General features: G+C 43.0%; 1 protein-coding gene across 3 annotated transcripts in view; it reads right to left on the reverse strand.

Annotated features, from left to right (window-relative positions):
- Nucleotides 1-402: 402 nt before the first annotated feature.
- The window catches only part of LOC139578458 (epidermal growth factor receptor substrate 15-like), a 35,914-nt gene continuing 10,734 nt past the window's right edge, over nt 403-25,582 (reverse strand). The window contains exons 7-25 of one of the 3 annotated variants that reach the window (XM_071406066.1): nt 25,350-25,475; nt 25,024-25,083; nt 24,324-24,536; nt 24,081-24,226; nt 23,642-23,804; nt 22,804-22,886; nt 20,080-20,152; nt 17,825-17,986; nt 17,442-17,630; nt 14,663-14,986; nt 14,419-14,541; nt 13,103-13,241; nt 8,419-8,463; nt 7,925-8,292; nt 7,604-7,673; nt 7,417-7,487; nt 7,043-7,190; nt 6,151-6,338; nt 403-3,159 (exon numbers count right to left, since the gene is read on the reverse strand). In XM_071406066.1, the coding sequence (XP_071262167.1) occupies nt 3,013-3,159; nt 6,151-6,338; nt 7,043-7,190; nt 7,417-7,487; nt 7,604-7,673; nt 7,925-8,292; nt 8,419-8,463; nt 13,103-13,241; nt 14,419-14,541; nt 14,663-14,986; nt 17,442-17,630; nt 17,825-17,986; nt 20,080-20,152; nt 22,804-22,886; nt 23,642-23,804; nt 24,081-24,226; nt 24,324-24,536; nt 25,024-25,083; nt 25,350-25,475 (2,838 nt within the window). In that variant the 3' untranslated portion in view covers nt 403-3,012. Of the gene's footprint in view, nt 3,160-6,150; nt 6,339-7,042; nt 7,191-7,416; nt 7,488-7,603; nt 7,674-7,924; nt 8,293-8,418; nt 8,464-13,102; nt 13,242-14,418; nt 14,542-14,662; nt 14,987-17,432; nt 17,631-17,824; nt 17,987-20,079; nt 20,153-22,803; nt 22,887-23,641; nt 23,805-24,080; nt 24,227-24,323; nt 24,537-25,023; nt 25,084-25,349; nt 25,476-25,582 lie in introns of all 3 variants that reach the window. The other 2 variants (XM_071406065.1, XM_071406064.1) reach the window with 2 other exon arrangements.

Here is a 25,582-nt window from a genome sequence, read left to right on the forward strand (position 1 = left end):
TGTTGTGGCTAATGTTAGCTTGGTGGCTAATGCCAACATTAGCTGCGCTATGGGTTAGGGTTAAGTTCAGGAGTTAGGTTTAGCTAAAATGGTTAAAGTTCGGGGAAAGAGTTGGCTAACATGCTAAGTAGTTGCAAAGTAGCAAGTCGTTGAAAAGTTGCAAATTTGCTCAAATGCTAGTTGTCCGTGATGAGCTTCAAACACTCAACATGTAGGTTGTTAAACATTTGCTTTATACGCCCACCCATCAACCCCGACCAACCACCCACCTTTCGTTTTTGCATAGAGTAACCATACCAAACATAACATACATATGTTTAGAGTGTCACAGATTTAGGTTGACCATCTAGTCTCTGAGACCAAGATAGATTGACACCCATCCCCCCACAAAACAAAGTCCAGTGTTGTTCGAGAGGTTTATATTTATTATTCTGTTTTCAATTAAATGTTTCACTTAGTATATTCTGACCATTACTGAGATGTTAAAAAAATGATAACTCAAATAGGCCTACAATAAGCCCGTTTTTAAAAGCCTATAGGTAGATGGCTTAGAACAACAAGTGGTTTTTTATTTGAAAATACAGAAGTCTATACAAATGACATGATGATCAATAGTATACTTTAAATACCAGCTGATATAAAAAGGAACACAGCTGTCTCTGGAAAACTGACAACTCCATTGTATTTACAAACAGAAACATTTGTTGAATGAACAACACTAGGAAGTCCTAACTGACCACGGTGCTCATTTACAGAATGGTCTCTACTGATGAACCTAAAAACCTGGATGAAAAGCAGGAAAAGGGTACATGAGTTAATAGCCCAAATTACTTGAGAGCCACGCCATTCTCTTGTCAACGGTGTACTTTCACAGTATACCCCTCTTGATTAGTGACAATTATTCTCATTTAATCTGGAAACAAAAAAACAATGGTATACTTTAAGATGCCTTACAGTTACATTTACCACCCCCCCCCCCCCCCCCACTTCAATTCTGTCTCTCCTCACCAACACAAAAAGGCTTTTTAAGTAAAACCCTCAAGTGACTGAAGTTCACAGACAGAAGAACAGCCTTTGTACAAAAAGGCAAAGGATACTTTTATCAGGCAGTTTTTAAAATGAGGTCAAATCACTGTGGTATCACCTCAGTGAAACACAAAACTTTAAAAAAACAAAAAAACAAGATGGTTCAGAATACTAACATGTGCAGCACCCATTTTCTTTATAACTGAACCCCCTGCTGATGGCTGTATTCAACTGAAGCTAGATATTATAAATGTTGAGCGTATATACAGTGGAGAATTTGCCATATTGGGTCAGGAGTTTTTCCTGAGCAGGAAAATTGGGGCCTAGTTATAAACTATAACCTATTGGTTATAACAAGGGTACATAACTCCCTGACGCAGAAGACATGGCTAAACTATTGTATCCCAAAATAGATGAGACAGGGTGTCACATGTTGTGGATTTTGGTGACAGAATCAGACAATTTACAGAAGACAGCTATTCTAGTAGGGAGAATTTGCATTTGTATTTATTAGGGATGCCCATTAGCTGTTGCCAAGGCAGCAGCTACTCTTCTTGTGTGTATTACACTCAGCCTGTATCCGGTTTCTAGTTAACAATTATAATATATTTTTCCACTTAAAATACATTTAAAAACATCTTCCTGTACAACCAACCTACTTTCCAAAATCTTGACATCTCATTTGTTCAAATGTCACTTCATGAACCACAATAATTGTTTGTGGTCAATAGTTTTGACTCTTGACTATTGGTGGGTAGTGTTGGGTGGGGTAGATTACATTTCACGCTAAGAAAAAGCGTCCTACATGCAGAGGTCTGGACATAACTGAACATAAAAGTTGTTTTACTGGTTTACTTATTTTTAGCAAATGTACAACCCTTAGTACAACTATAAACCTTTAAGAATTAATAGAGTATTAGGAGGATGACACTGAGGATAACGGATTGAGTGACCTGGGAGTTATACTGTTTTTACAAGATCATTATTACTTTCCAAACAGATAATGAGCATGTGAGTCTTGTTCACTGCCCTGGTGTTTGGCATATAAAGATACATTTAAGGGCACGTTGATGAGAGGAAGAGTTGAGAGAAAGGTGAACAACTTATAGTAAGTAGGGTGATCAGAAATATATGCACAAATTCAATCAAGTTAAGTCAAAGTAGTCGTGACAACCACCAGTGTGTATCTGAAGCGGGATCTCCTCTTTTCCCTTCCAACCCTCTACACCGTTTGACTACTCTATACATAAAATGGCTACTCTCGTAAGGACATACGTCAGGTCATCTCTAAGATGTGTTTTTACACAAGCACTAGCAAAACCTCAGCTCAGCCATGAAATCCAATTCACTGTATTTTTTACATGTCTGGTGTATAGCCAAATTAATCAAATATGGATTACAATTTGACATTGGTTTACACCCAGATTAATTAGAGGAACATGACTCTTATCTTGTTAGAGTTAATCATATTATAAAGTTCATAATTTCAAAAAGAAAAAACAAGTGGGAAGACAGGAAAAAAGGCATGTTGTGTTAGCCACTCTTGCATTCAATCTCAGGGAGAAATGGTTACCATAAGTGCTCAATACTATCTGGTGGTCTGGGTATGAGCAGGCTTCTAGACAAGAGCATTGCAAACAGGGGCATAACTTTTGCAGTTAGTTATTAACAATTAGGTCTGTATACATATACTTCACAATCTCCATGTCTATTTACTGTACCAGGAGAGATATTGAAGTCTAACAGAGAACATCACAGTTCTATACCCACCACCTGGCCAAACACCATTGAAGACACATTGGAAATGCCATAGATGAGTGAAACAAAATGAGAGGGTAGGAGAAAATTAAAGGGGTTAATGGGTGGGAGGAAGAGCCAATACTCAACATCTCTTCATTGGGTCCGAGTAGGCCATTTAGTTCTCCCACCCCTCCCTCCTTCCTTCCTTTGGTTAGTGCTGGGTAACACAGGGCGACCGGGAGTCTTTCAGGAAAACTCTGACTTGCTCAGGGCAATGGCCAGCTCCAGATCCTCTTGCTCCTGTTGTGCCTGTCTGGCCAAGTGCTCCTTCTCCTCACGCTCACTCTCCCTCTTCGCCCACTCAATCATGTCCTCCTCAGTATGGTACTGCTGCTTCACACCACATAGAAACACACACACACACACACACGTCAGAACACCTTAGAGGCAGCATATTCTACGCCCCCTCCCTGATGGTGCCACTGCACTCAACCTCCCCCATCTTCACACCCATTTAAAAAAGGGACACAGGACAGTTCACAACTTGCTGTATTAAGCTATTTCACTGCAGCAGCTGCAGCAGTATACTGATCCCCTTGACATCTTATTGTTTATGGTAAGCTGCACCATTCTCAGCATTTCAATAGAGCTTTTTGTATGTTCCAAAAGCAAACAGTTGCAATTTCCTCTTATAATGTTTAACATGAAAATACATGTATTATCTCCAGATCAGTGAAAGGGGGGCAGTTGAGTGGCTGAAATCCCTGTATGGCTGTAAAGCATGTCTGCATGTGACAGGAGTACAGCCTTCACAGGTCAATTTCACACAGCATCAGACACATCACGCACATTTTATACAGTGGGATGATAAAATATGGTATATTTAAGCAATAAGGATGGGGGGGGGGGGGGGGGGTATATGGCCAATATACAACGGCTAAAGGCTGTTCTTACCCTCGACGCAAAGTGCCTGGATACAGCCCTTAGCAGTGGTATACTGGCCACATACCACAAACCTTGAGCTGCCATTATAAACTGGTTACCAATCTAATTAGAGAAGTAAAAATAAATGTTAAGTCATAGCTGTGGTATATGGTCAGATATACCACAGGTGTCAGCCAATCAGCATTCAGGGCTCAAACAACCCAGTTTATAATAGTGTTTAGTTCACACACACGAGAAGCATGCCTGGTTCTGCAGTGTTCCATCTATACCGATGTGAACACAAATTAATACAGTATAGTGCTGCAATATACTGACGATTGGCTCGGATATTGCCAATCTGTATTTCTTAGCACTAAAGTTAATGTCAATGAAACCAAAAAGAGAGATGTGGTAAGAGAGAGATATGTGGTTGGTACTGAGAGAGAAAGCAGGTACTGATTCACATTGTTCATTATGAGGTGTGGGACTTCCACAGTTTGTGACCCATTAAGTCACTCACGAGGTACAGTCTGACAGCACAGCAGGAGTGAGTATCAATGGATTTACAACCTGGACCAAATATACTGTAGATGGCGTAAACGTCTCAGAAAAAGTATACCAACTTATGAACAAAATACTTGTGTGAATAGATCTGTGAATTGGATGGTAAAGTTCCTGTAGGATGTTCCAGCTTTGTCTAAATGCAGTTATTCACATGGGATATAAATGGTTGGTGATGGATGTAACATGATTGAGGGAAAATGGCAAAGTAACTTACTTCAAAGTATATCAAAATACTGTAAATCTAACCAACATCCAGAAATGCTTATACGAGACCAGTAAAACTAGGTTTTTGAATTCGGACCAAATCGATAGTTTATTTTTTACAGCTCAAGCCTTAATTCAATCTGGGATTTGATTACGCCAGAATATATGCATCATAATAGAATGTAAAAAAAAGTGCAAACAGTAGCAATCTGTGCTAAATCAACCTGGTGGATATGGATACACATGGAGCCCAGAGATGGAGATAGTACCCTTCATAAGATGCTTTATTGAGCTCATTTGACTGAGGAAGAGATTAAGAGTAAAGACCCAGCGAGAGCAGAAATCTTTCTTCCACAGTGCAGATTGGTGGCGGGAGTGGTGATAACAGGATGAATGGTGGGAAGCAGAAGGAGGAGTGATTCCAGTCAGAGTGAGAGGGTGATGGTGGAAGCAGTGAGGGGGCTGTAGAGGGTCACCGGGAGCCCGCAAATCAGACACAAGGACAGTGCGTGCAGGGCAGGGTGCAGGTCATGCAGAGTGGAGGCAGTCAGAGGGAGCAGGAGGAATAGGAGCTCAGTCAAGCCATTAATCGTTTGTGGGTGTGCTAAATAAATTCAATCACAAGAGCCAAAGCAAGCAGCCTAGCCTTTCCATCCACAGCCAACCAGGGGCTCCTGAGGGCTATGCGTCATGAAGAGGAAGATTTGGTGTGTGCCTGAAGTCCCATTAGTGGTGACTAAGTTCACTCAGTGAAAATGTTACCCATTTTAAATATATTATAATATGTTTATTAATATATATACCTATGGCTACACTATTAAAGGAGTAAAGTTATTTGAGGGAACATCAATTACAAGTCTGAACTTCAATTCAACTTAGAAATAAACAAAAATTTATTTAAAGATAAGCAATATGGTCCAAGGAGGTGTGGTATATTGGCCATATATGACAAAACCCTGAGGTGCCTTATTGCTATTATAAACTGGTTACCAATGTAATTAGAACACTACAATTAAATGTTTTGTCATACCCAAGGCATACGGTCTGATACACCACAGGTGTCAGCCAATCAGCATTCAGGGCTAGATCCACCCAATTTTTTATAACTATATTTATAAACTGGGTGGTTCTAGCCCTGAATGCTGATTGGCTGACAGCCATGGTATATCAGACTGTATACCACAGGTAAGACAAAAAATGTATTTTTACTGCTCTAAGTACGTTGGTAACCAGTTTATAATAGCAATAAGGCACCTTAGAGGTTTGTAGTATATGGCCAATATACAACAGCTAAGGGTTGTGTCCAGGCACTCTGTGATGTGTTGTGCATAAGAACAGCCCTTAGCCGTGGTATATTGGTCATATACCACACCCCCTCGTGCCTTAATGCTTTAATAAACTTCACATAAAGAAACATAACATTGACAATAAAAGTAATATGGGATACATAAGGAAGAAGGAATATACAAAACATTATATATCTCTTTAGAAAAACAAATGAATGCTTTTAAAATACAACTATATTTCCTTAAGGACTTATAAATGCTCCTCAGGTAGGTTGGTAGTTTGAGAGTTTAGCTATGGACGGAGGGGAGGCTGAGACTGCTATTTGGTGGATGGCTTGTGAGCGAGGAAACAGGGGTGGGCGACCTAGTCGGTGTCATGAGGAGAGGGGGCTGGGGAGGTTCTCACTTTGTCAAAGCTGGCAAATCGGTCTGGGTCCCTTGCGGGCTGGCGGGGTGAGGATGGGGCGAAGGGGTCTTGGGCAGCATCCTTGGCAGGTTGGGAGAAAGGGGGGTCTCCTGAGCCCTGGGGCAGAAATGGCCCCCTTCTGTGGAATGAGTCCGACGTCTCGGACCTGGAGATGTCGGCTCTCTTACCTGCATTCAAAAACACACCAGAGTTTCCGTTAGGAAAATGTGGCGGGGAAGATTTGAATTTACCGGACCCATATGCATAACTCATTGGGGTGTCTAACCATGGTGCTCAGAATGACAGAAATCACATTTTGATTATGGGAATGCATCTTAACAGAACATGCATCTCATGTAATGATACAGCCAATAAAACAATTTAATCATTTTCCAAAATGCAATTCGCAGGAAAACACCATTCTAAAACAGAGCACCTGATAGATAATCCATATGTGACAGATGAAAATCTAAACTTAAGAGGGGGAATTTAAAAGATACAACTAGGATAAGTTGTTAATATGACTAGGATTGTGACTTTGACTTCAGGACAACAAAAGAAAGTAATAACTAAAATATAGTAATAGTAAAATATAATTACACCTGTATATACAGGAAGAAATAAAACCATATATATTTTTTCTTATTTTTTGGCCAAAACCCACATAAACCCTGACACACCACCACCCAAGAGCACTCCGGTCAGTAGGGAATGAGAGGCCCAGGGAAGAAGTCCTAGCAAAAGTGCAACAATGACTACAAAATCCCACTAGGTACCAAATCTCCATATTTTCAATACCAATGCCATTCTGTTACAGAATGGCATTGACAAAAGCATTGACAAACAGTCTAGAAACAGCATGAAAGAAAATTTGCTTTCCAGAAGGACTGACCTGGTGGTGGTGGGGGAGGTCTGGTGGGCGTTCCTGTCTTGGGGGGCAAGGCTGGGGGAACATCAAGGCTGCTAGGCTGGCTGTCCTCCTTGAACAGGTTCTTGTTGTTGGAGGAGTTGGATGAGGCGAAGGGGTCGGCACCGTTTGACTTGGAAACAACCAGAGATCCAGAAGAGCATGACTGACAGCTCTCCCTCGTGTTCATGTTTACATCAACACTACCTCATCACATTCCCCCCCATTATTCATGCGGTTAGCGGGATCACAAAAATGTTCCTAAGGATCACTAATAGCTAGTGATCCTTAGTTCTCCTCACATCACAGCCATGATGGTACACACCAAGGACAACTAGAGAACCCAATCATGACTTTACCTTGGCCAAGGTGCTGAAGTCTGCAAATCCCACTCCAAATGATTCGATGCCAAACACAGCAGCAAATGGATCTGAAGCACACACATGGTGTAAATATTGTTCAACAACACACACAGTTTAGCCAGACAGGGTACTACCATTTGCACTACCACCCACTCCCAAGAGGGAGGCTCCATCCCAGTCTTACCTGGGTCAGAGCCAGTATTTCCAGTAGTGCCTCCAGGTGCAAAAGGGTCATTGGTTGCTGCAATGAGATCCTTTTGGGAAACACATACAATGTCAGTTATAAACTAAAACCCTACAGACAGCGCACACCTAGCTAGAATAATTAAGGACAGAAGTGCACAGTCATTCTTCATTACCATGCACAGACTGAATCTATCTGGGAGCATAATTAACACAATGTGCTGGTGCAGGAGGAGGGATTTTTTGGTGGGGTAAATTGGGTAGCTGCCTGAATGAGTATCCCTGAGGCATATGGACAGTTCAGCACTGTGGCACCACTCACAGTGGGGAGCTCAGAGCCTGGCTGGGAGCAGCTGAAGGGATCCGGGCCTGCAGTACACTGGGAGCCAAACGGGTCTGCCTCTGCCAGGGAGTCCATTTTGGATCCAAACGGATCCGCATCCACGTTGTTGACCTTGGCGCTGAAGGGGACCTTGGCGCTGAAGGGGTCCCTGGCTGCCTTGTTGTTGGCTTTGGAGCTGAACGGGTCCAGTCCTGCAGCGTCGTTAAGCGGAGCTGGAAACAGGTCAGGCTCCACTAGGCTGCCACTGAAGGGGTCAGCAGAAGGGAAGGGGGCGGACGAAGACTGCTTGAAGAAGGAGTCAGCAGAAAAGGGATCTGTACCCTTGAATGGGTCCCCTCCAAATGGATCTGTTGAAGAACAGCTACGTTACAGGTTTTCACATTCAAAATATAGGCTAATATAAAAATATCTGATTTGGTGGCTCACATGTATAGCTGCATTGTTTGAGCTCATACTGAGTTAACAACACTCACCGGAAACATCTGCCTTTCCAAACAGTTCATCTTTAAATGGATCCTCTGCACAGACAGACGGAAAGACAGACAACAGAATCAGTTGGGACTCATTTTTATTACATACATACGGAAAGTATTCAGACCCCTTGACTTATTCGACATTTCGTTAAGTTACAGCCTTATGTCTAAAATGGATTAAATAGTTCCCCCCGCTCATTAATCAACACACAATACGCCAAAGACAAAGCAATAAAGGCTTGACATGGATGGATGGATGGATAGAGATATCTCTATCTACAGTTGAAGTTGGAAGTTTACATAAACCTTAGCCAAATACATTTAAACTCAGTTTTTCACAATTCCTGACATTTAATCCTAGTAAAAAGTCCCTGTCTTAGGTCAGTTAGGATCACCACTTTATTTTAAAAATGTGAAATGTCAGAATAATAGTAGAGAATTATTTATTTCATCTTTTATTTCTTTCATCACATTCCCATTTGGTCAGAAGTTTACATACACTCAATTAGTATTTGGTAGCATTGCCTTTAAATTGTTTAATTTGGGTCAAACGATTCAGGTAGCTTTCCACAAGCATCCCACAACAAATTGGTGAATTTTGGCCCATTCCTCCTGACAGAGCTGGTGTAACTGAGTCAGGTATGTAGACCTCCTTGCTCACACACGCTTTTTCAGTTCTGCCCACACATTTTCTATGGGATTGAGGTCAGGGCTTTGTGATGGCCACTCCAATACCTTGACTTTGTTGTCCTTAGGACTCGTTTTACTGTGGATATAGATACTTTTGTACCCATTTCCTCCAGCATCTTCACAAGGTCCTTTGCTGTTGTTCTGGGATTGAGTTGCATTTTTCGTACCAAAGTACGTTCATCTCTAGGAGACAAAATGCGTCTCCTTCCTGAGCGGTATGACGGCTGCATGGTCCCATGGTGTTTATACTTGCGTACTATTGTTTGTACAGACGAACGTGGTACCTTCAGGCGTTTGGAAATTGCTCCCAAGGATGAACCAGACTTGTGGAGGTCTACAATTTTTTTTCTTAGGTCTTGGCTGATTTCTTTTGATTTTCCCATGATGTCAAGCAAAGAGGCACTGAGTTTGAAGGTAGGCCTTGAAATACATCCACAGGTACACCTCCAATTGAATCAAATTATGTCAATTAGCCTATCAGAAATTTCTAAAGCCATGACATCATTTTCTGGAATTCTGGAATTTTGTTTTCCAAGCTGTTAAAAGGCACAGTCAACTTAGTGTATGTAAACTTCTGAGCCACTGGAATTGATACAGTGAATTATAAGTGAAATAATCTGTCTGTAAGCAATTGTTGGAAAAATGACTTGTCATGCACAAGGTAGATGTCCTAATCGACTTGCCAAAACTATAGTTTGTTAACAAGAAATTTGTGGAGTGGTTGAAAAACAAGTTTTAATGACTCCAACCTAAGTGTATGTAAACTTCTGACTTCAACTGTATATATACACTGCTCAAAAAAAATAAAGGGAACCCTTAAACAACACAATGTAACTCCAAGTCAATCACACTTCTGTGAAATCAAACTGTCCACTTAGGAAGCAACACTGATTGACAATAAATTTCACATGCTGTTGTGCAAATGGAATAGACAAAAGGTGGAAATTATAGGCAATTAGCAAGACACCCCCAATAAAGGAGTGGTTCTGCAGGTGGTGACCACAGACCACTTCTCAGTTCCTATGCTTCCTGGCTGATGTTTTGGTCACTTTTGAATGCTGGCGGTGCTTTCACTCTAGTGGTAGCATGAGACGGAGTCTACAACCCACACAAGTGGCTCAGGTAGTGCAGCTCATCCAGGATGGCACATCAATGCGAGCTGTGGCAAGAAGGTTTGCTGTGTCTGTCAGCGTAGTGTCCAGAGCATGGAGGCGCTACCAGGAGACAGGCCAGTACATCAGGAGACGTGGAGGAGGCCAACAACCCAGCAGCAGGACCGCTACCTCCGCCTTTGTGCAAGGAGGAGCAGGTGGAGCACTGCCAGAGCCCTGCAAAATGACCTCCAGCAGGCCACAAATGTGCATGTGTCTGCTCAAACAGTCAGAAACAGACTCCATGAGGGTGGTATGAGGGCCCGGCGTCCACAGGTGGGGGTTGTGCTTACAGCCCAACACCGTGCAGGACATTTGGCATTTGCCAGAGAACACCAAGATTGGCAAATTCGCCACTGGCGCCCTGTGCTCTTCACAGATGAAAGCAGGTTCACACTGAGCACATGAGCACATGTGACAGACGTGACAGAGTCTGGAGACGCCGTGGAGAACGTTCTGCTGCCTGCAACATCCTCCAGCATGACCGGTTTGGCGGTGGGTCAGTCATGGTGTGGGGTGGCATTTCTTTGGGGGGCCGCACAGCCCTCAATGTGCTCGCCAGAGGTAGCCTGACTGCCATTAGGTACCGAGATGAGATCCTCAGACCTCTTGTGAGACCATATGCTGGTGCAGTTGGCCCTGGGTTCCTCCTAATGCAAGACAATGCTAGACCTCATGTGGCTGGAGTGTGTCAGCAGTTCCTGCAAGAGGAAGGCATTGATGCTATGGACTGGCCCGCCCGTTCCCCAGACCTGAATCCAATTGAGCACATCTGGGACATCATGTCTCGCTCCATCCACCAACGCCACGTTGCACCACAGACTGTCCAGGAGTTGGCGGATGCTTTAGTCCAGGTCTGGGAGGAGATCCCTCAGCAGACCATCCGCCACCTCATTAGGAGCATGCCCAGGCGTTGTAGGGAGGTCATACAGGAACGTGGAGGCCACACACACTACTGAGACTCATTTTGACTTGTTTTAAGGACATTACATTGAAGTTGGATCAGCCTGTAGTGTGGTTTTCCACTTTAATTTTGAGTGTGACTCTAAATCCAGACCTACATGGGTTGATAAATTTCATTTCCATTGATAATTTTTGTGTGATTTTGTTGTCAGCACATTCAACTATGTAAAGAAAAAAGTATTTAATAAGAATATTTCATTCATTCAGATCTAGGATGTGTTATTTTAGTGTTCCCTTTATTTTCTTGAGCAGTGTATATATACACACACACACCAGTCAAAAGTTTGGACACCTACTCATTCAAGGGTTTTTCTTTATTTTTACTTTGTAGAAGAATAATAGTGAAGACATCAAAACTACAGAATAACACCTATAGAATCATGTAACAAAAAAAGTGTAACAAAATCTAAATATATTTTATATTTGAGATTCTTCAAAGTAGCCACCCTTTGCCTTGATGAATTATTTTTTCAACGGAAATATCACATTTATAGCTCGGCACACCTGTTTTTGGGGAGTTTCTCTCATTCTTCTCTGCAGACCATCTCAAGCTCTGTCAGGTTGGATGTGGAGCGTTGCTGCACAGCTATTTTCAGGTCTCTCCAGAGATGTTCGATCGGGTTCGAGTCCAGGCTCTGGCTGGGCCACTCAAGGACATTCAGAGACTTGTCCCGAAACCACTCCTGCGTTGTCTTGGTTGTGTGCTTAGGGTCGTTGTCCTGTTGGAAGGTAAACCTTCTCCCCAGTGAGGTCCTGAGCGCTATGGAGAAAGTTATAATCAAAGTTCTCTGGTACTTTGCTCTGTTCATCTTCCCTCGATCCTGACAAGTCTCCCAGTCCCTGCCACTGAAAAACATCCCCACAGGACGATGCTGCCACCATGCTTCACCGTAGGGATAGTGCCAGGTTTCCTCCAGACGTGACGCTTGGCAAACAGGCCAAACAGTTCAATCTTGGTTTCATCAGACCAGAGATTCTTGTTTCTCATGGTCTGAGAGTACTTTAGGTGCCTTTTGGCAAACTCCAAGCGGGCTGTCATGTGTCTTCTACTGAGGGGAGGCTTCCGTCTGGCCACTCTACCATAAAGGCCTGATTGGTGGAGTGCTGCAGAGATGGTTGTCCTTCTGGAAGGTTCTCCCATCTCCACAGAGGAACTCTGTCAGAGTGACCGTCAGGTTCTTGGTCACCTCTCTGATGAAAGCCCTTCGCCGCCGATTGCGCACTTTGGCCAGGTGGCCAGCTCTAGGAAAAATCTTGGTCATTCCAAACTTCTTCCATTTAATAATGATGTTCTTGGAACCTTCAATGCTGCAGACATTTTGTGGTATCCTTCCCCAGATCTGTGCCTCAACACAATCCTGTCATGGGGCTCTACGGAGAATTCCTTCGACCGCATGGCTTGGTTTTTGCTCTGACATGCACTGTCAACTGTGGGACCTTATATAGACAGGTGTGTGCCTTCCAAATCATGTCCAATCAATTGAATTTACCACAGGTGGACTACAATCAAGTTGTAGAAACATCACGGATGATCAATGGAAACGGGATGCACCAGAGCTCAATTTCGTATCTCATAGCAAAGGGTCTGAATGCTTATGTCAATAAGGTATTTGTGGTTATTATTTTTAATAAATAGGCAAACATTTCTAAAAACCTGTCTTCGCTTTTTCATTATGGAGTATTGTGTGTAGATTGATGAGGGAAACATTTTATTTAAACAATTTTAGAATAAGGCTGTAACGTAACAAAATGTGGAAATTGTCAAGGGGTCTGGATACTTTCCAAATGCACTGAACATTCATACATACAGCAGGTTTGTCAAGTTTGAAATTGCTCCTGTTAGTACAATAAACTATCTGAGAGGTGGAGGGGTAACTCACGGTCAGTGAAGGGGTCTGACTGGAAGAAGTCCAGATCAGGGAGTGGATGGGAAGTGGTCTGTGGAGGCAGCACAGGCAGGGTAGCATGGGGAGGCTCAGTTGACTCTGGTCTCGGTTCTGGCTCTGGAGAGTCCACCTGCTAAGGAAATACAGCACAGTCCAGTGGTCAAACATGAGTCCAGCAGACCTGGGTTCAAATAATATTTAGAGTATTTCAAATTACATTTGGAATTAAGTATTTGGGGAGATATACAGTACCAGTCAAAAGTTTGGACACACCTACTCATTCAGGTTTTTTACATTTTATTTTTACTATTTTCTACATTGTAGAATAATAGCGAAGACATCAAAACTATAAAATAACACATATGGAATCATGTAGTAACCAAAAAAGTGTTTAACAAATCAAAATATATTTTGATGACAGCTTGTTGACAGCTTGGCATTCTCTCAACCAGCTTCATGAGGTAGTCACGTGGAATGCATTTCAATTAACAGGTGTGCCTTGTTAAAAGTTAATTTGTGGAATTTCTTTCCTTCTTCATGCGTTTGAGCTAATCAGTTGTGTTGTGACAAGGTAGGGGTGGTATACAGAAGATCACCTGGAATGCTTTTCCAACAGGCTCTCTGGAGAGACCTGAAAATAGCTGTGCAGCAACACTCCCCATCCAACATGACAGAGCTTGAAAGGATCAGGTGTGCCAAGCTTGTAGCGTCATACCCAAGAAGACTTGAGGCTGTAATTGCTGTCAAAGGTGCTTCAACAAAGTACTGTGTAAAGGGTCTGAATACTTATGTAAATGTGATATTTAAGTTTTTTTTTTTTTTATAAATTAGCAAACATCTCTAAAATCCTGTTTTTGCTTTCCCATTATGGGGTATTGTGTGTCGATTGACGAGGGAAAAAAACAATTCAAATCATTTTTAGAATAAGGCTGTAACCTAACAAACTTTGAAAAAGTCAAGGGGTATAAATACTTTCCAAAATCAAAGTATTTCCTCTTTAAATACAAGTAGTTGAATATTTAAATTGTTTTTGGAAATGCATTTGGAAAATATTTACAAAATAATAAAATACTCCCATGCATTTGAACTAGGTCAGTTAGTATTGGCATTATTTCAAAAACCTATCAAAGTAGGCAATTTATAGGAAAATGTTTTTAAATACTTCTCATAGAAGTAGCTGAATAGGGCCACATTATTTAAAAATACTCATGCATAGAATTATTTTAAATAAATGACCTGAACCCAGATCTAGAGTCCAGGGGGGAATCCCATGGCTAAAGATGATGCGACCATATTGGACCATATTGTACCTTGGGAGTGCTAGCTTTAAACGACGACTCCTCATCTTTTTCTACATATTTGACCTCTGCTTCAACTTCAGCAGTAGGACTGCTGTGCTCCTGAAGGGTGAAAGCAATGGGACTAATGTGCACCTGAGAAAAGAGAAGGAAAAACAGCAACTTAAGACACCATGATGGCATAAGACACACAACTAGCACTCAGACAATGAACAAATAATAAATGACCCAGATATTTCAGAGTACAATATATTGCCTTCACAAGGTTGTCCTGTGGTACTGGCCAGACAGTGGAAGATAGGCTGTTATAGAGGTCTTCGAAGGCATCAGACTTGGGCTCTGGTTCCTCTGGGGTCTTAGGCTGATCCTCCTCATCTACTTCTTCCATCGGTTCAGCAGGCTCCATCTGTGGCTGGCTGGCTGGAGGCTCCACTCTCAGCTCCTCAGGCTGGTCCTCCTGGTGCTGCTCCTCCGCTGAGCCGTTCACCAGCACTGGATCCTCCTCTAGGGAATTCTTCCAGCTGAGCTGGGCCGTGACCATCCGCTCCTCAATCTGTAGATCACTTTGCTTCTGTTGCACCTGCCCTCAGTACAAACAGAGGTACAAAGAGCACAGGGATAAGGGAGAGAGAGCGCAGAGTGATGATATAGATACACACAGCACCAGTCAAAAGTTGACACACCTACTCATTCAATGTTTTTTATTTTATTTTGACTATTGTCTACATTGTATAATAATAGTGAAGACATCAAAACTATGAAATAACACATATAGAATCATGTAGTAACCAAAAAAAGTTAAATCAAAATATATTTTACATTTGATTCTTCAAAGTAGCCACACTTTGCCTTGTCATTCTCTCAAACAGCTTCATGAGGTAGTCACCTGGAATGCTTTTCAATTAACAGGTGTGCCTTTTAAAAGTTCATTTGTGGAATTTCTTTCCTTCTTAACGCATTTGAGCCTATCAGTTGCGTTGTGACAAGGAAGGGGTGGTATATAGAAGATAGCTCTATTTGGTAAAAGACCAAGTCCATATTATGGCAAGAACAGCTCAAATAAGCAAAGAGAAACTATAGTCCACCATTACTTCAAGACATCAGCCAATGCGGGAAAATTTCAAGAACTTTGAAAGTTTCTTCAAGTGCAGTCGCAAAAACCATCAAGCGCTATGATGAAACTGGCTCTCATGAGGACCACCACAGGAAAGGAAGACCCACGCAGCCCAAATAAATGCTTCAGTTCAAGTAATAGAGACATCTCAACATCAACTGTTCAGAGGAGACTGTGGGAATCAGGCATTCATGGTCAAATTGCTGCAAAGAAACCACTACTAAAGGACACCAAAGCAATGGACATTAGACTGGTGGAAATCTGTCCTCTGGTATGATTAGACGCAGAGTAGGTGAACGGATGACCATGTGTGGTTCCCACTGTGAAGTATGGAGGTGTGATGGTGCTTTGCTGGTGACACTGTCGTGATTTATTTAGAATTCAAGGCACACTTAACCAGCATGGCTACCACAGTATTCTGCAGCGATACGCCATTCCATCTGGTTTCTGCTTAGTGGGACTATCATTTGTTTTTCAACAGGACAATGACCCAAAACACACCTCCAGGCTGTGTAAGGGTAATTTGACATAGATGGAAAGTGATGGAGTGCTGCATCAGATGACCTGGCCTCTACAACCACCCGACCATATTGGGAATTTTTCAGTACACATGTGGCAATTATTTATTTCAGAAGGAGCCAGCAAAACTACTGCACTCTATGCGCTCTAGGTCATTGGACACCATTAGACATGCACATGGTTATTCTTGTAACTGTTATGGCCAACTATGGTTACACCTCTTGGGGTTTTTCCAGAACAGGGGTTCACCTTTCAGTGGAGTCAGCAGGATGTCATGTATTGGTTAATCCTGTAGAATGCCATGGTCTGTTGCTATGGTCCTACATGCATGAAACTATTTCTGTGACTCTACAGGTTGCATGTCCTAATATGAAGGCAATATGATAACGGTGGCTAAATGCCAGAGGTGATAAGCCATTAAGAGGAGTTACTATGAGTATGACGTAAGGAGGACAAATGTATAAGTAGTTTGTACCAAGATTGGAAGGCAGTTGTATTCATGATGCAGCTCGGCTTTTATTATGAAGTAATAAAAAGTCCATTTGAACTCACATGCTCCGGTATTTGTGAAATATGATTGACCAAATATTTCCACAACAACCTCAACCCAATTGAGATGGTTTGGGATGAGTCGGATCACAGAGTGAAGGAAAAGCAACCAACAATTGCTAAGCATATGTGGGAACTCCTTCAAGACTCTTGGAAAAGCATTCCAGGTAAAGCTGGTTGAGAGAATGCCAAGAGTGTGCAAAGCTGTCATCAAGGCAAAGGGTGGCTACTTTGAAGAATCTCAAATATATTTTGATTTGTTTAAAACTTTTTGGTTTACTACATGATTTCATAGTTTTGATGTCTTCACTATTATTCTACAATGTAGAAAGTAGTAAAAATAAAGAAAAACCCTTGAATGAGGTGTTCTCAACTTTTGACTGGTACTGATAGAGATATATACACACACACACGGGTTGGAGAGAACAAAACATGATTGATGATAGATTGCTTGATAAGGATGACATGCAATTTATAAATCCTAAATATAACATTCACTCACCAATAAATCGCATGTCATCCTACCACCGTTATTTTTACTACTGTTATTTTCAAAAGTCTTTTTACTGTTGTTTTATTTCTTTACTTACACACACACACACACACACACACACACACACACACACACACACACACACACACCTTTTTTTTCGCACTATTGGTTAGAGCCTGTAAGTAAGCATTTCACTTTAAGGTCTACTACACCTGTTGTATTCGGCGCACGTGACAAATAAACTTTGATTTGATACATTCTTTCTCGTCAATCATATTTTATTTTGTTCTCTCCATTTACAATCTTTGCCACCATCGTAATAGTAATGGTGGTGAGTCATAGTAGACTCACCTGAGATACCTGAGAGAAGGAGTCCTTGACAGATTCCTGCAAGGGGGTGAACTGCTCTCGTGCTGCCTGCACCTTCTCCTCCAGCTGCTGGCTCTCCTCCTGCAGCCGCAGCAGCTCCTCTCTGGCATGCACCAGCTGCTCCTCGTACTCCTCTATCCTCTGCTCCTGCTCCGTGTGTTCCGCCTCTAGTGACAAGATCTAACACACATACCCACCAATCACAGAAAGCGAAGCAAGTGTGATAAAAGAGTACAAACAAAATGGTGGACAATCTGACTGTGACTAGATGTACATTTGACCATCCAACGCAGTTGCTATTGACTAGATCCTCTCTGAAGGTGATCCAGGTGCTGTGGGAGGTGGTGGTTGGTTGATAGGTTCTGTAGTCTCACCAGCTGGTTCTCATGGCTGCACTGCTGGCAGATGTGACGAAGCTGCTCCTCCAGAGTGGTCTTCTGCTGGTCCAGCTCCTCCAGAGTATCCTGGACCTCCTGGCGCTGAGACTGCAGCCGCTGCAGCTCGCCGCTTTCCTTCTGCACCTGATTCTGCAGGTCCTGAGGAGGGCAGGGAAAAGTCACAGCATCCAGAGAAAGATGTGAGAAAAGGAGCAGAAGCACCTAATGAGGGAGTAGCGTTTGACTGAGCAGAGTCTGAAGAAAGGACTCTCAATCCATTTTGACTGCCGGAATATAATGAAAGATTACAAAAAAAGTTAGCTCAGCCTTGAGGTGCTCCACTGCAGCAGAACAAAATCAATGTAAGCTTCCCCACAGTACCATTACACGTTGACTTAGTGTTTATGACTACATGATGATGTTTATCGAGGAAGTGTGTGTAGGAAGGTGTGGTATAAACTGTAATCAGCCACTACTCAGCACAGGCTCAGAGGGATGAACGTCTTCATCTGTTCCTTCAGAGGAGCTGCTGCACTCTAAGCTCTGTCTGTTTAAAGCAGCCAGGCAGTCACAGCCCAAAATAGAAGCCATTTATCAGACCAACTCAGCGGCGAGGCACTCCTGCCCTCATCATTCAAGTGTGAGTGCTACACGTACCAAAGATTAAAAAGCAAATAGTTTATTGATCCCCATTTGCTTTGAATACTTCATATTCAGCAATTACATTACATTTACTGCAGGGAGAATTACTCCCGATCACTGTGCAAATGTTAAATAGTTATTGATTACTACTCATTGGCCTTAATTTTTACTGTATAATCCAATCTCAGTTGCTCATATACCTATTGAAAAACAGACTAGTTTTCCCATTATTAATATATTGACGCTGGCTAATTGGCAGTGACTGGGCATTGCTGAGGGGAACCCTGGGGTAAGGAAACAGTGCTGTCGGTCTAATGACAGCCTTTCACACCATTGGTGCACAGTACCAGAGGAAGAGCAGCCTTTCACAAACACACAGCAGAAAATAACTAATGTTCAATGCAGGGTAATATTGTCATATTCCTATATAGTTCGATCACTAGGGTTCAAGTGCGGCCGAGAAGAAGCAATATAAAAGGTGTACAAGTGTTAAATGTTAATTTAGTCCTCCCAGAGAGAGTGGGTCAATAGTGAACAAGACCTGAGAGGATGGGATAATTAAACCTAACAGAGAAGATTATAAAGACAAGATTATAGTCACACACTGGCATCGGGCTTACAGCTGATACCCCTCTACTATGGTATTGGCTTATTCAAGAAGACTTGAAATTTTCCTAAAAATGCATTAAATAACATATGGACAGACCCAGATTAGAGGGTATGAAAGTACAATTTAATATACAGTGAGCTCAAAGTATAGGGACAGTGACATTTCTTGAAATGATAAAATGACTATGGAGGTTACTTCAATTTGAGAGCATTTTTCATCCATAGCGGGTGAATTATTTAGAAATTACAGCACTTTTTATACATAGTCCCCTCATATTGGGGCGAATTCCCATTTGTCATTTAGCAGATGCTCTTATCCAGAGTGATTTACAGGAGCAATTAAGGTTAAGTGCCTTGCTCAAGGGCACATTGACAGATTTTTCACTTATTAGGTATAATGAAGTAGTCAAAAGGTTCAGCATTTGGTCTGATATTCCTAGCACGCAATGATTACGTCAAGCTTGTGATTCCACAAACTTGTTGGATGCATTTGCTGTTTCAGATTATTTTGTGCACAATAGAAATGAATGGTAAATAATGTACGTACGTCCTCTAAATAAGTTATATTAATAAATCAATTCATATGCTTGATATTAAAAGAGGTAATTCTGTCGAAATGTATCACCGAAGCAAGAACTAAACAACTTGAGGCTACAGTTCAGTTTGCGCAATCGAGATCGTCAACATCAAAATATCAACATGGTGCACTACAGATGTATATGGAACAAGTGGAGGCGGCTCTGACTCAGACAGGGAGGGAATGTTTGGTTTCTCTGCTGCTCAGCCATAGCTTCATAGCCTAACAGAATCAAGAAGGCTACCGCTAACAAATTCAACAAGAGCAGCTGAACAGTAGACTGATTTGACATGAGAAAATGTATAAAACCAGTAGAAAATCTAAATGTACAGACAATACAGTCATTAAGTGGATGAAATGAAGTGAAACAATATAAGGGCAGTGAGAGCTCAGGGGAGGCATGCAGGCAACACGTTCACTGTACCTGGACTTCACTGGTCCTTTCTCTGATGCTCTTCTCCTGCTCTGAAATTTCCTGTTCCACATTGCTCTTCTCCCTGGAAGACCAGCACAGCAGACATAAGTATTTAATCACCGTGGAGACCGAGGGCACCCCCAGCCAGGCTACCACCCCACCTCTACAATCTTGCCCAGCTGACAGCTCCACTCCCTGCACCACCATCCTGATCCTACTGTAGCACACCACACCGACAGACCAACCAACGCCTGCAACAACTGCCTTGAGCGAGAGGGGGTCTGTGCGTGTGTGTGTGGTGTGTTCTGGCAGATGAGAGGCGAGAGAGAGGGGTAGTACTGTGTGTGGCTGCCTGGAGGAAGTGTCAGTGATTCAGCAAAGAGAAGGGAGGGATGAAGCTCTATACCTCCCATTGTTCATTTCCCGGTCTGTTCATCCTCCCATCCACCCCTCCCAACCCTTTCCTGGTCAGATGACAAGATAGAGGAGAGCGAGCAGAAGATGGGGATAAGTGTGAACATTTGCACAATAGGCGGGGCCTCGGTTATCAGCTCTCCCTACCAAGTCCAAATCTTTCTCCTGGATCTTTATCAAATGACAATAACAAAGCCATTCATTTAGCAAAGTAGAACATAAATATGCCAAAAGGCTGGCCAATAGAATAAATAGTAAATGTAAAAAATAATTCATTTAAACTCAATGAAAAAATGGCAAGTATCTTTTTCCATTCATATTTCCACAGTTCATATTATCAAATATAATGAATAATAATGTTATTTTGATCAACATGAAGAATGAACCTGTCCGCCTTTCGTTTCAACCAACAGCCACGCATGTAGAGAGAGAGAGTAGGACCAGAGGAGAGAGAAGCTGAAGTGAGGTAGGAGACGTGCGAGTCAGGAGTACTGACTTCACCGACTGTATAATTTAGATGCCCTGGCAGGCAAGTATCCAGAAATGATACCTGTAGACATCCCATGCTCCTAGGAGCAGCTCTCCCAATTTAACAGCCCAAAATTACAGAATTCTGGTTTCAGACAGCCAGTCTAAATCAAAAAGACCACCTCACCCCTCCTGCTCTAAGCTGAAGAATTCACTGCTTCATCCACGGCCCCTCCAAAAGGTAAGCGCATGTTTACAGAAGCACCTTGTCGTGGATACTTACAGCAATCCCCAAAAACACACCTTTGCAGCTTCCCGTACATCATCCGCAATCTGATGCCTAAAGCCTAAAAATAAAGTTCAAAACGTACACCTGCTATCCAGACACTGATGAAGACTACTACTTTCAGACTTCTTTTCTCACTCTTTACTTACCAGAAAAGTTGTCATACAACGACAAACAAATGACATTTCCCCTGTGATCTAGCTGCTGTTATGTCTGTAGTGGGACAGCTATGTTATGTGTAAGCAAGTGATAAAATATGGTCTGTACTTCCTCAATTCAAAACAGAGGAGGAAAAGCCGCCATTGTAAATAAGAATTTGTTCTAAACTGACTTGCCTACTTAAAGAAAGGGCCAGAGAGCGAGTGAGCCAGAGAGCGAGTGAGCCAGAGAGCGAGTGAGCCAGAGAGCGAGTGAGCCAGAGAGCGAGTGAGCCAGAGAGCGAGTGAGCCAGAGAGCGAGTGAGCCAGAGAGCGAGTGAGCCAGAGAGCGAGCGAGCCAAAGAGCGAGCGCGAACCAGGCGAGCGAGCGAGGCAGAGCGAACCAGGCGAGCCAGAGAGCGAACCAGGCGAGCCAGAGAGCGAACCAGGCGAGCCAGAGAGCGAACCAGGCGAGCCAGAGAGCGCGAACCAGGCGAGCCAGAGAGCGCGAACCAGGCGAGCGCGAACCAGGCGAGCCAGAGAGCGCGAACCAGGCGAACCAGGCGAGCGCGAACCAGGCGAGCCAGAGAGCGAGCGAGCGCGAACCAGGCGAGCCAGAGAGCGAGCGAGCGCGAACCAGGCGAGCCAGAGAGCGAGCGAGCGCGAACCAGGCGAGCCAGAGAGCGAGCGCGAACCAGGCGAGCCAGAGAGCGCGAACCAGGCGAGCCAGAGAGCGCGAACCAGGCGAGCCAGAGAGCGAGTGAGCGAGAGCGAACCAGCAAACCAGGCGAACGAGCGAGCCAGAGAGCGAGCGAGCGAACCTCTGGAGACCCCGCTAAAAGGCTCCCTCCCTCACTCCTCTTGTCTCCTTCCTTATTCAGCCTCCTAGTTCCAGGACAGCTGGTCAGCCTCCCAGCTCTCTCCATCTGCTCTGGCATCAAACAGCAAAACACACTTCAACGGGAACACGTGTGTGGGTGTCTTTAAACAAGATTCCACCGACACCATTACAACTGTACGGTGTATATTCCCTGAAATAGTCCAATGTGGTGAGACAAAGCGAGCCCTACCTTTCGACGAGGGGTAGTTATATGCTCCAACACGCTAACAAACTCTTCCCAAACAAAAAGCCGGAACTAACCCATCTCTCAAATACACTTGGTACATGGACGAATACAACTTAGTGCTTTACAGTGAGACCATTTGACTCTAATATGAGTCTAAATATTTTGCTGTGCGACCTCATTTTATTTAGGAGCACCAGTGGGCCTAGAAAAAAAAATGTTGGATTCCAGATTTATAACCTCAAATATTTTTCATTGTGCTTCAACATTTTTGTGTGTGCGCCTACATTTTTCAACTTAGGCGCACATATGCGTAGAGCCCTGGTCAACATAGAGCCCTGCAACTCTGATGATTGACACTCACCTTTGTAGGTCAACAATCTCATTGCTGAGCGAGTCCAGTTCCTTGATGGCAGAAAAGTCTGCTGCCAGATTTGCTGCGTTGCTCTGGTGGGGAGAAATCATTCAAAGCAAACGATTTAATTACATTCACGAGCTTCACTGACCATACTGTACGTACACTACAATGTCTAAACATTAAATCAACGGACTGGCAAACACAATGTTGAATAACGTAAATATGAGCCTCCAACTAATTTAAGGTTGCCAGTTAAATCAAACCCATTTTACTGAATATGAAAGAATCCCAAAATGACCCATACAAGATGGGAGATTTTTAAGAAATGCATTAACACTGAAGGCACATCTACATGCAAACACAAATGGATAAGGAGGGCACTAAAATGACTAATTAAACTAGGAGAAAAACAAAAGGGTAGGTAGGGAATATCAGGAGGTGGGTACATGGGTGGGTGACACTGCCAGGAGCTTAGGGGGAGACACAGTGAAGCTAACACTCAGGAGAGTCCCCAGCTAGAGGGCGATCCCACCTTGTGTAGAATGCATGACTCATGAGGAAGAAAGCAAAGAGACAGCATACACAGACAGGGTCAGAGAGACACACAGCAGCAAGCTAGAAAACAAAAACCCACACACCACAGGAGAAGGGAAGGAAATGATTAGTAAAACGTCAGGAAATATGTTTAAATTTGCATCACCATCAAGTAGCGTATTCATCGAAATACACAACTCCTAGTCCTTTTATTGAGAAATACACACGATTCAAACAAGATATTCACAGTTTGTGATTATTGGATGTCTAAGAGGGCATTAAATGGTACAGGATGATAGGAATGAGTTACCTGCTTGGTTGCTAGGCTCAGTCTGTCAGAGGGAGGGATCATTTCAGGAGAGAGGTACTGGGGTGGGTCCACACCCGTGGTCAGTTTCTGGTTAATTAGATGCAGCGCTAGTGCAAACTGTTCCCTGGTTAGCTTCCCCATGTCCCCAATGTCACAGAGCTCCCTGTGGAACACAGATTACCACATCACACAACAGAAAGATCCATTTACCCTTCCGGCAATGGGTATAATATTGACTAAAACTATGGGCCGGTTTCACAGACCCACATTAGGCCTAGTCCTGCTAAATGGAAAAAAGTTTTTTAAAAATAGTCCAAGAATTGGCTTACTCTGCATCCAGAAAGCAGCCCTGTATGACCAATGTCCTTGTTTCATTAGTACATTCAAGTGCAGAGCCAGGCACCCCATGTTATCTAAGAGATTGTTCCCTGAATCATACCAGATGTGTGCTAGTGTGGCAGAGGGCAAGCCAGTCTTTAAGAAGATATCTCTGACTTCAGGCCCAGACACCAGCCCATCCATGTCAAGATCAGTCTTTGCAAAAACCTCGTCATACTTGGATTTGTCTGGAGGAGATACAGCCCACTGAAAAGAGACAGAGGGGACAGGATGGTTATATATATATATATATGGATTAGGTCTTGCCGCCCCACTTTCATGCCGGGATGAATATTATACTCACTGTGACTGGGGTCATGGCTGGTTTGGAGGGCAGGGTTTTGGACCCTGAAAGGGAGGAGCGGCTCTCTTTGATGGAGGGGGGTGAGGGTAAAAGGGGCATCACTGGGGGTACAGAGACAGGGGGCTTTTTCCTCTTGGAGGGGGGCACTAGAGGAGCAGGTAGACACATGGGCACGGGCTCCCCCTCCAGAGCTCTGTAGACAAGGTACATGGCCTAATAAAGGAGAACAGACACACATCTATAAATCTGCCTATCATGTCATTTCAATATAAGATTGGGGAAGTCCTATATTTTCAAACAACTTATTTTTTTCGAGAAGCACACACTAAATCTTACAGCGGAGTCCACATTTCCTCCTTGCACATACTAAAGATTTGACAGCAAGCATCTGGCCATTACATAAGTGCATTAAAATGTGAGAACTTCAAATATAGCACAACCCTGATTCAAAAAGTGCTCAATTTTGAGATACAGGATCCTTGATAGAAAGCAAGGATGCCTTGAAGCCAAGCGTACATGAGTGCAAACAAATATCGATTAAATAAAAAATAAAAGCTGGAGAAGGCTATCCAGAAAATGGGCTCAAGGGCAGTGTAAAAAAATAAAAAATAAAAATAAGTTGGCAGTTAGTGACAGGCTAAATTTCTTCTACATGAATTTCCTCATCTCTTTCCACTTTAAAGATAAATCTATTCCTTACCACAGCAAACTCATCTCGGTCAAGCATACCATCTCTGTCTAGGTCACTCAGTTCCCATACCTGCAACATTTAGGGAATTCAGTCCATTCAGCAGTAAGTCAAAAAATAAAAACAATATGTATCTAGTCGGTAAAATAGAGCAGTCGTGGACTTAAAGCAGATCAATGTTATGTCACAAATTACAACGCAGTCACGCGTTTTAAAAGCAGCGGCTATGTTTAAAAACACAAGACCACCCTCCAGTGGGCAATTGGGCATACGCATTTACTCTGACAGCCATCATAACTAATTCATTATGAGCCCTGTAGATATGCTATGCTGCTTACCCTTCCCAGTACATCCACTGGAAGTTTAGAGTTCAGCAACACTGGCTTTACCTTCTCCCCAGAGAGCATGCCACTAACAGGGGAGAGGCTATCGAAGACGGCATCAAATTTCAGCTTCTCTTCCGTCTGAAAAGATAAAGACATGATATAGGTGCATGATTGAAGCAATTTCTACTTCAGATAAAATGAATCAGGTTGATTTTGCAAAGTTGAGAACTCCCCTTACATGGCTT

Source organism: Salvelinus alpinus, chromosome 6 (assembly GCF_045679555.1).
Source record: "Salvelinus alpinus chromosome 6, SLU_Salpinus.1, whole genome shotgun sequence".
NCBI lineage: Eukaryota > Metazoa > Chordata > Actinopteri > Salmoniformes > Salmonidae > Salvelinus > Salvelinus alpinus.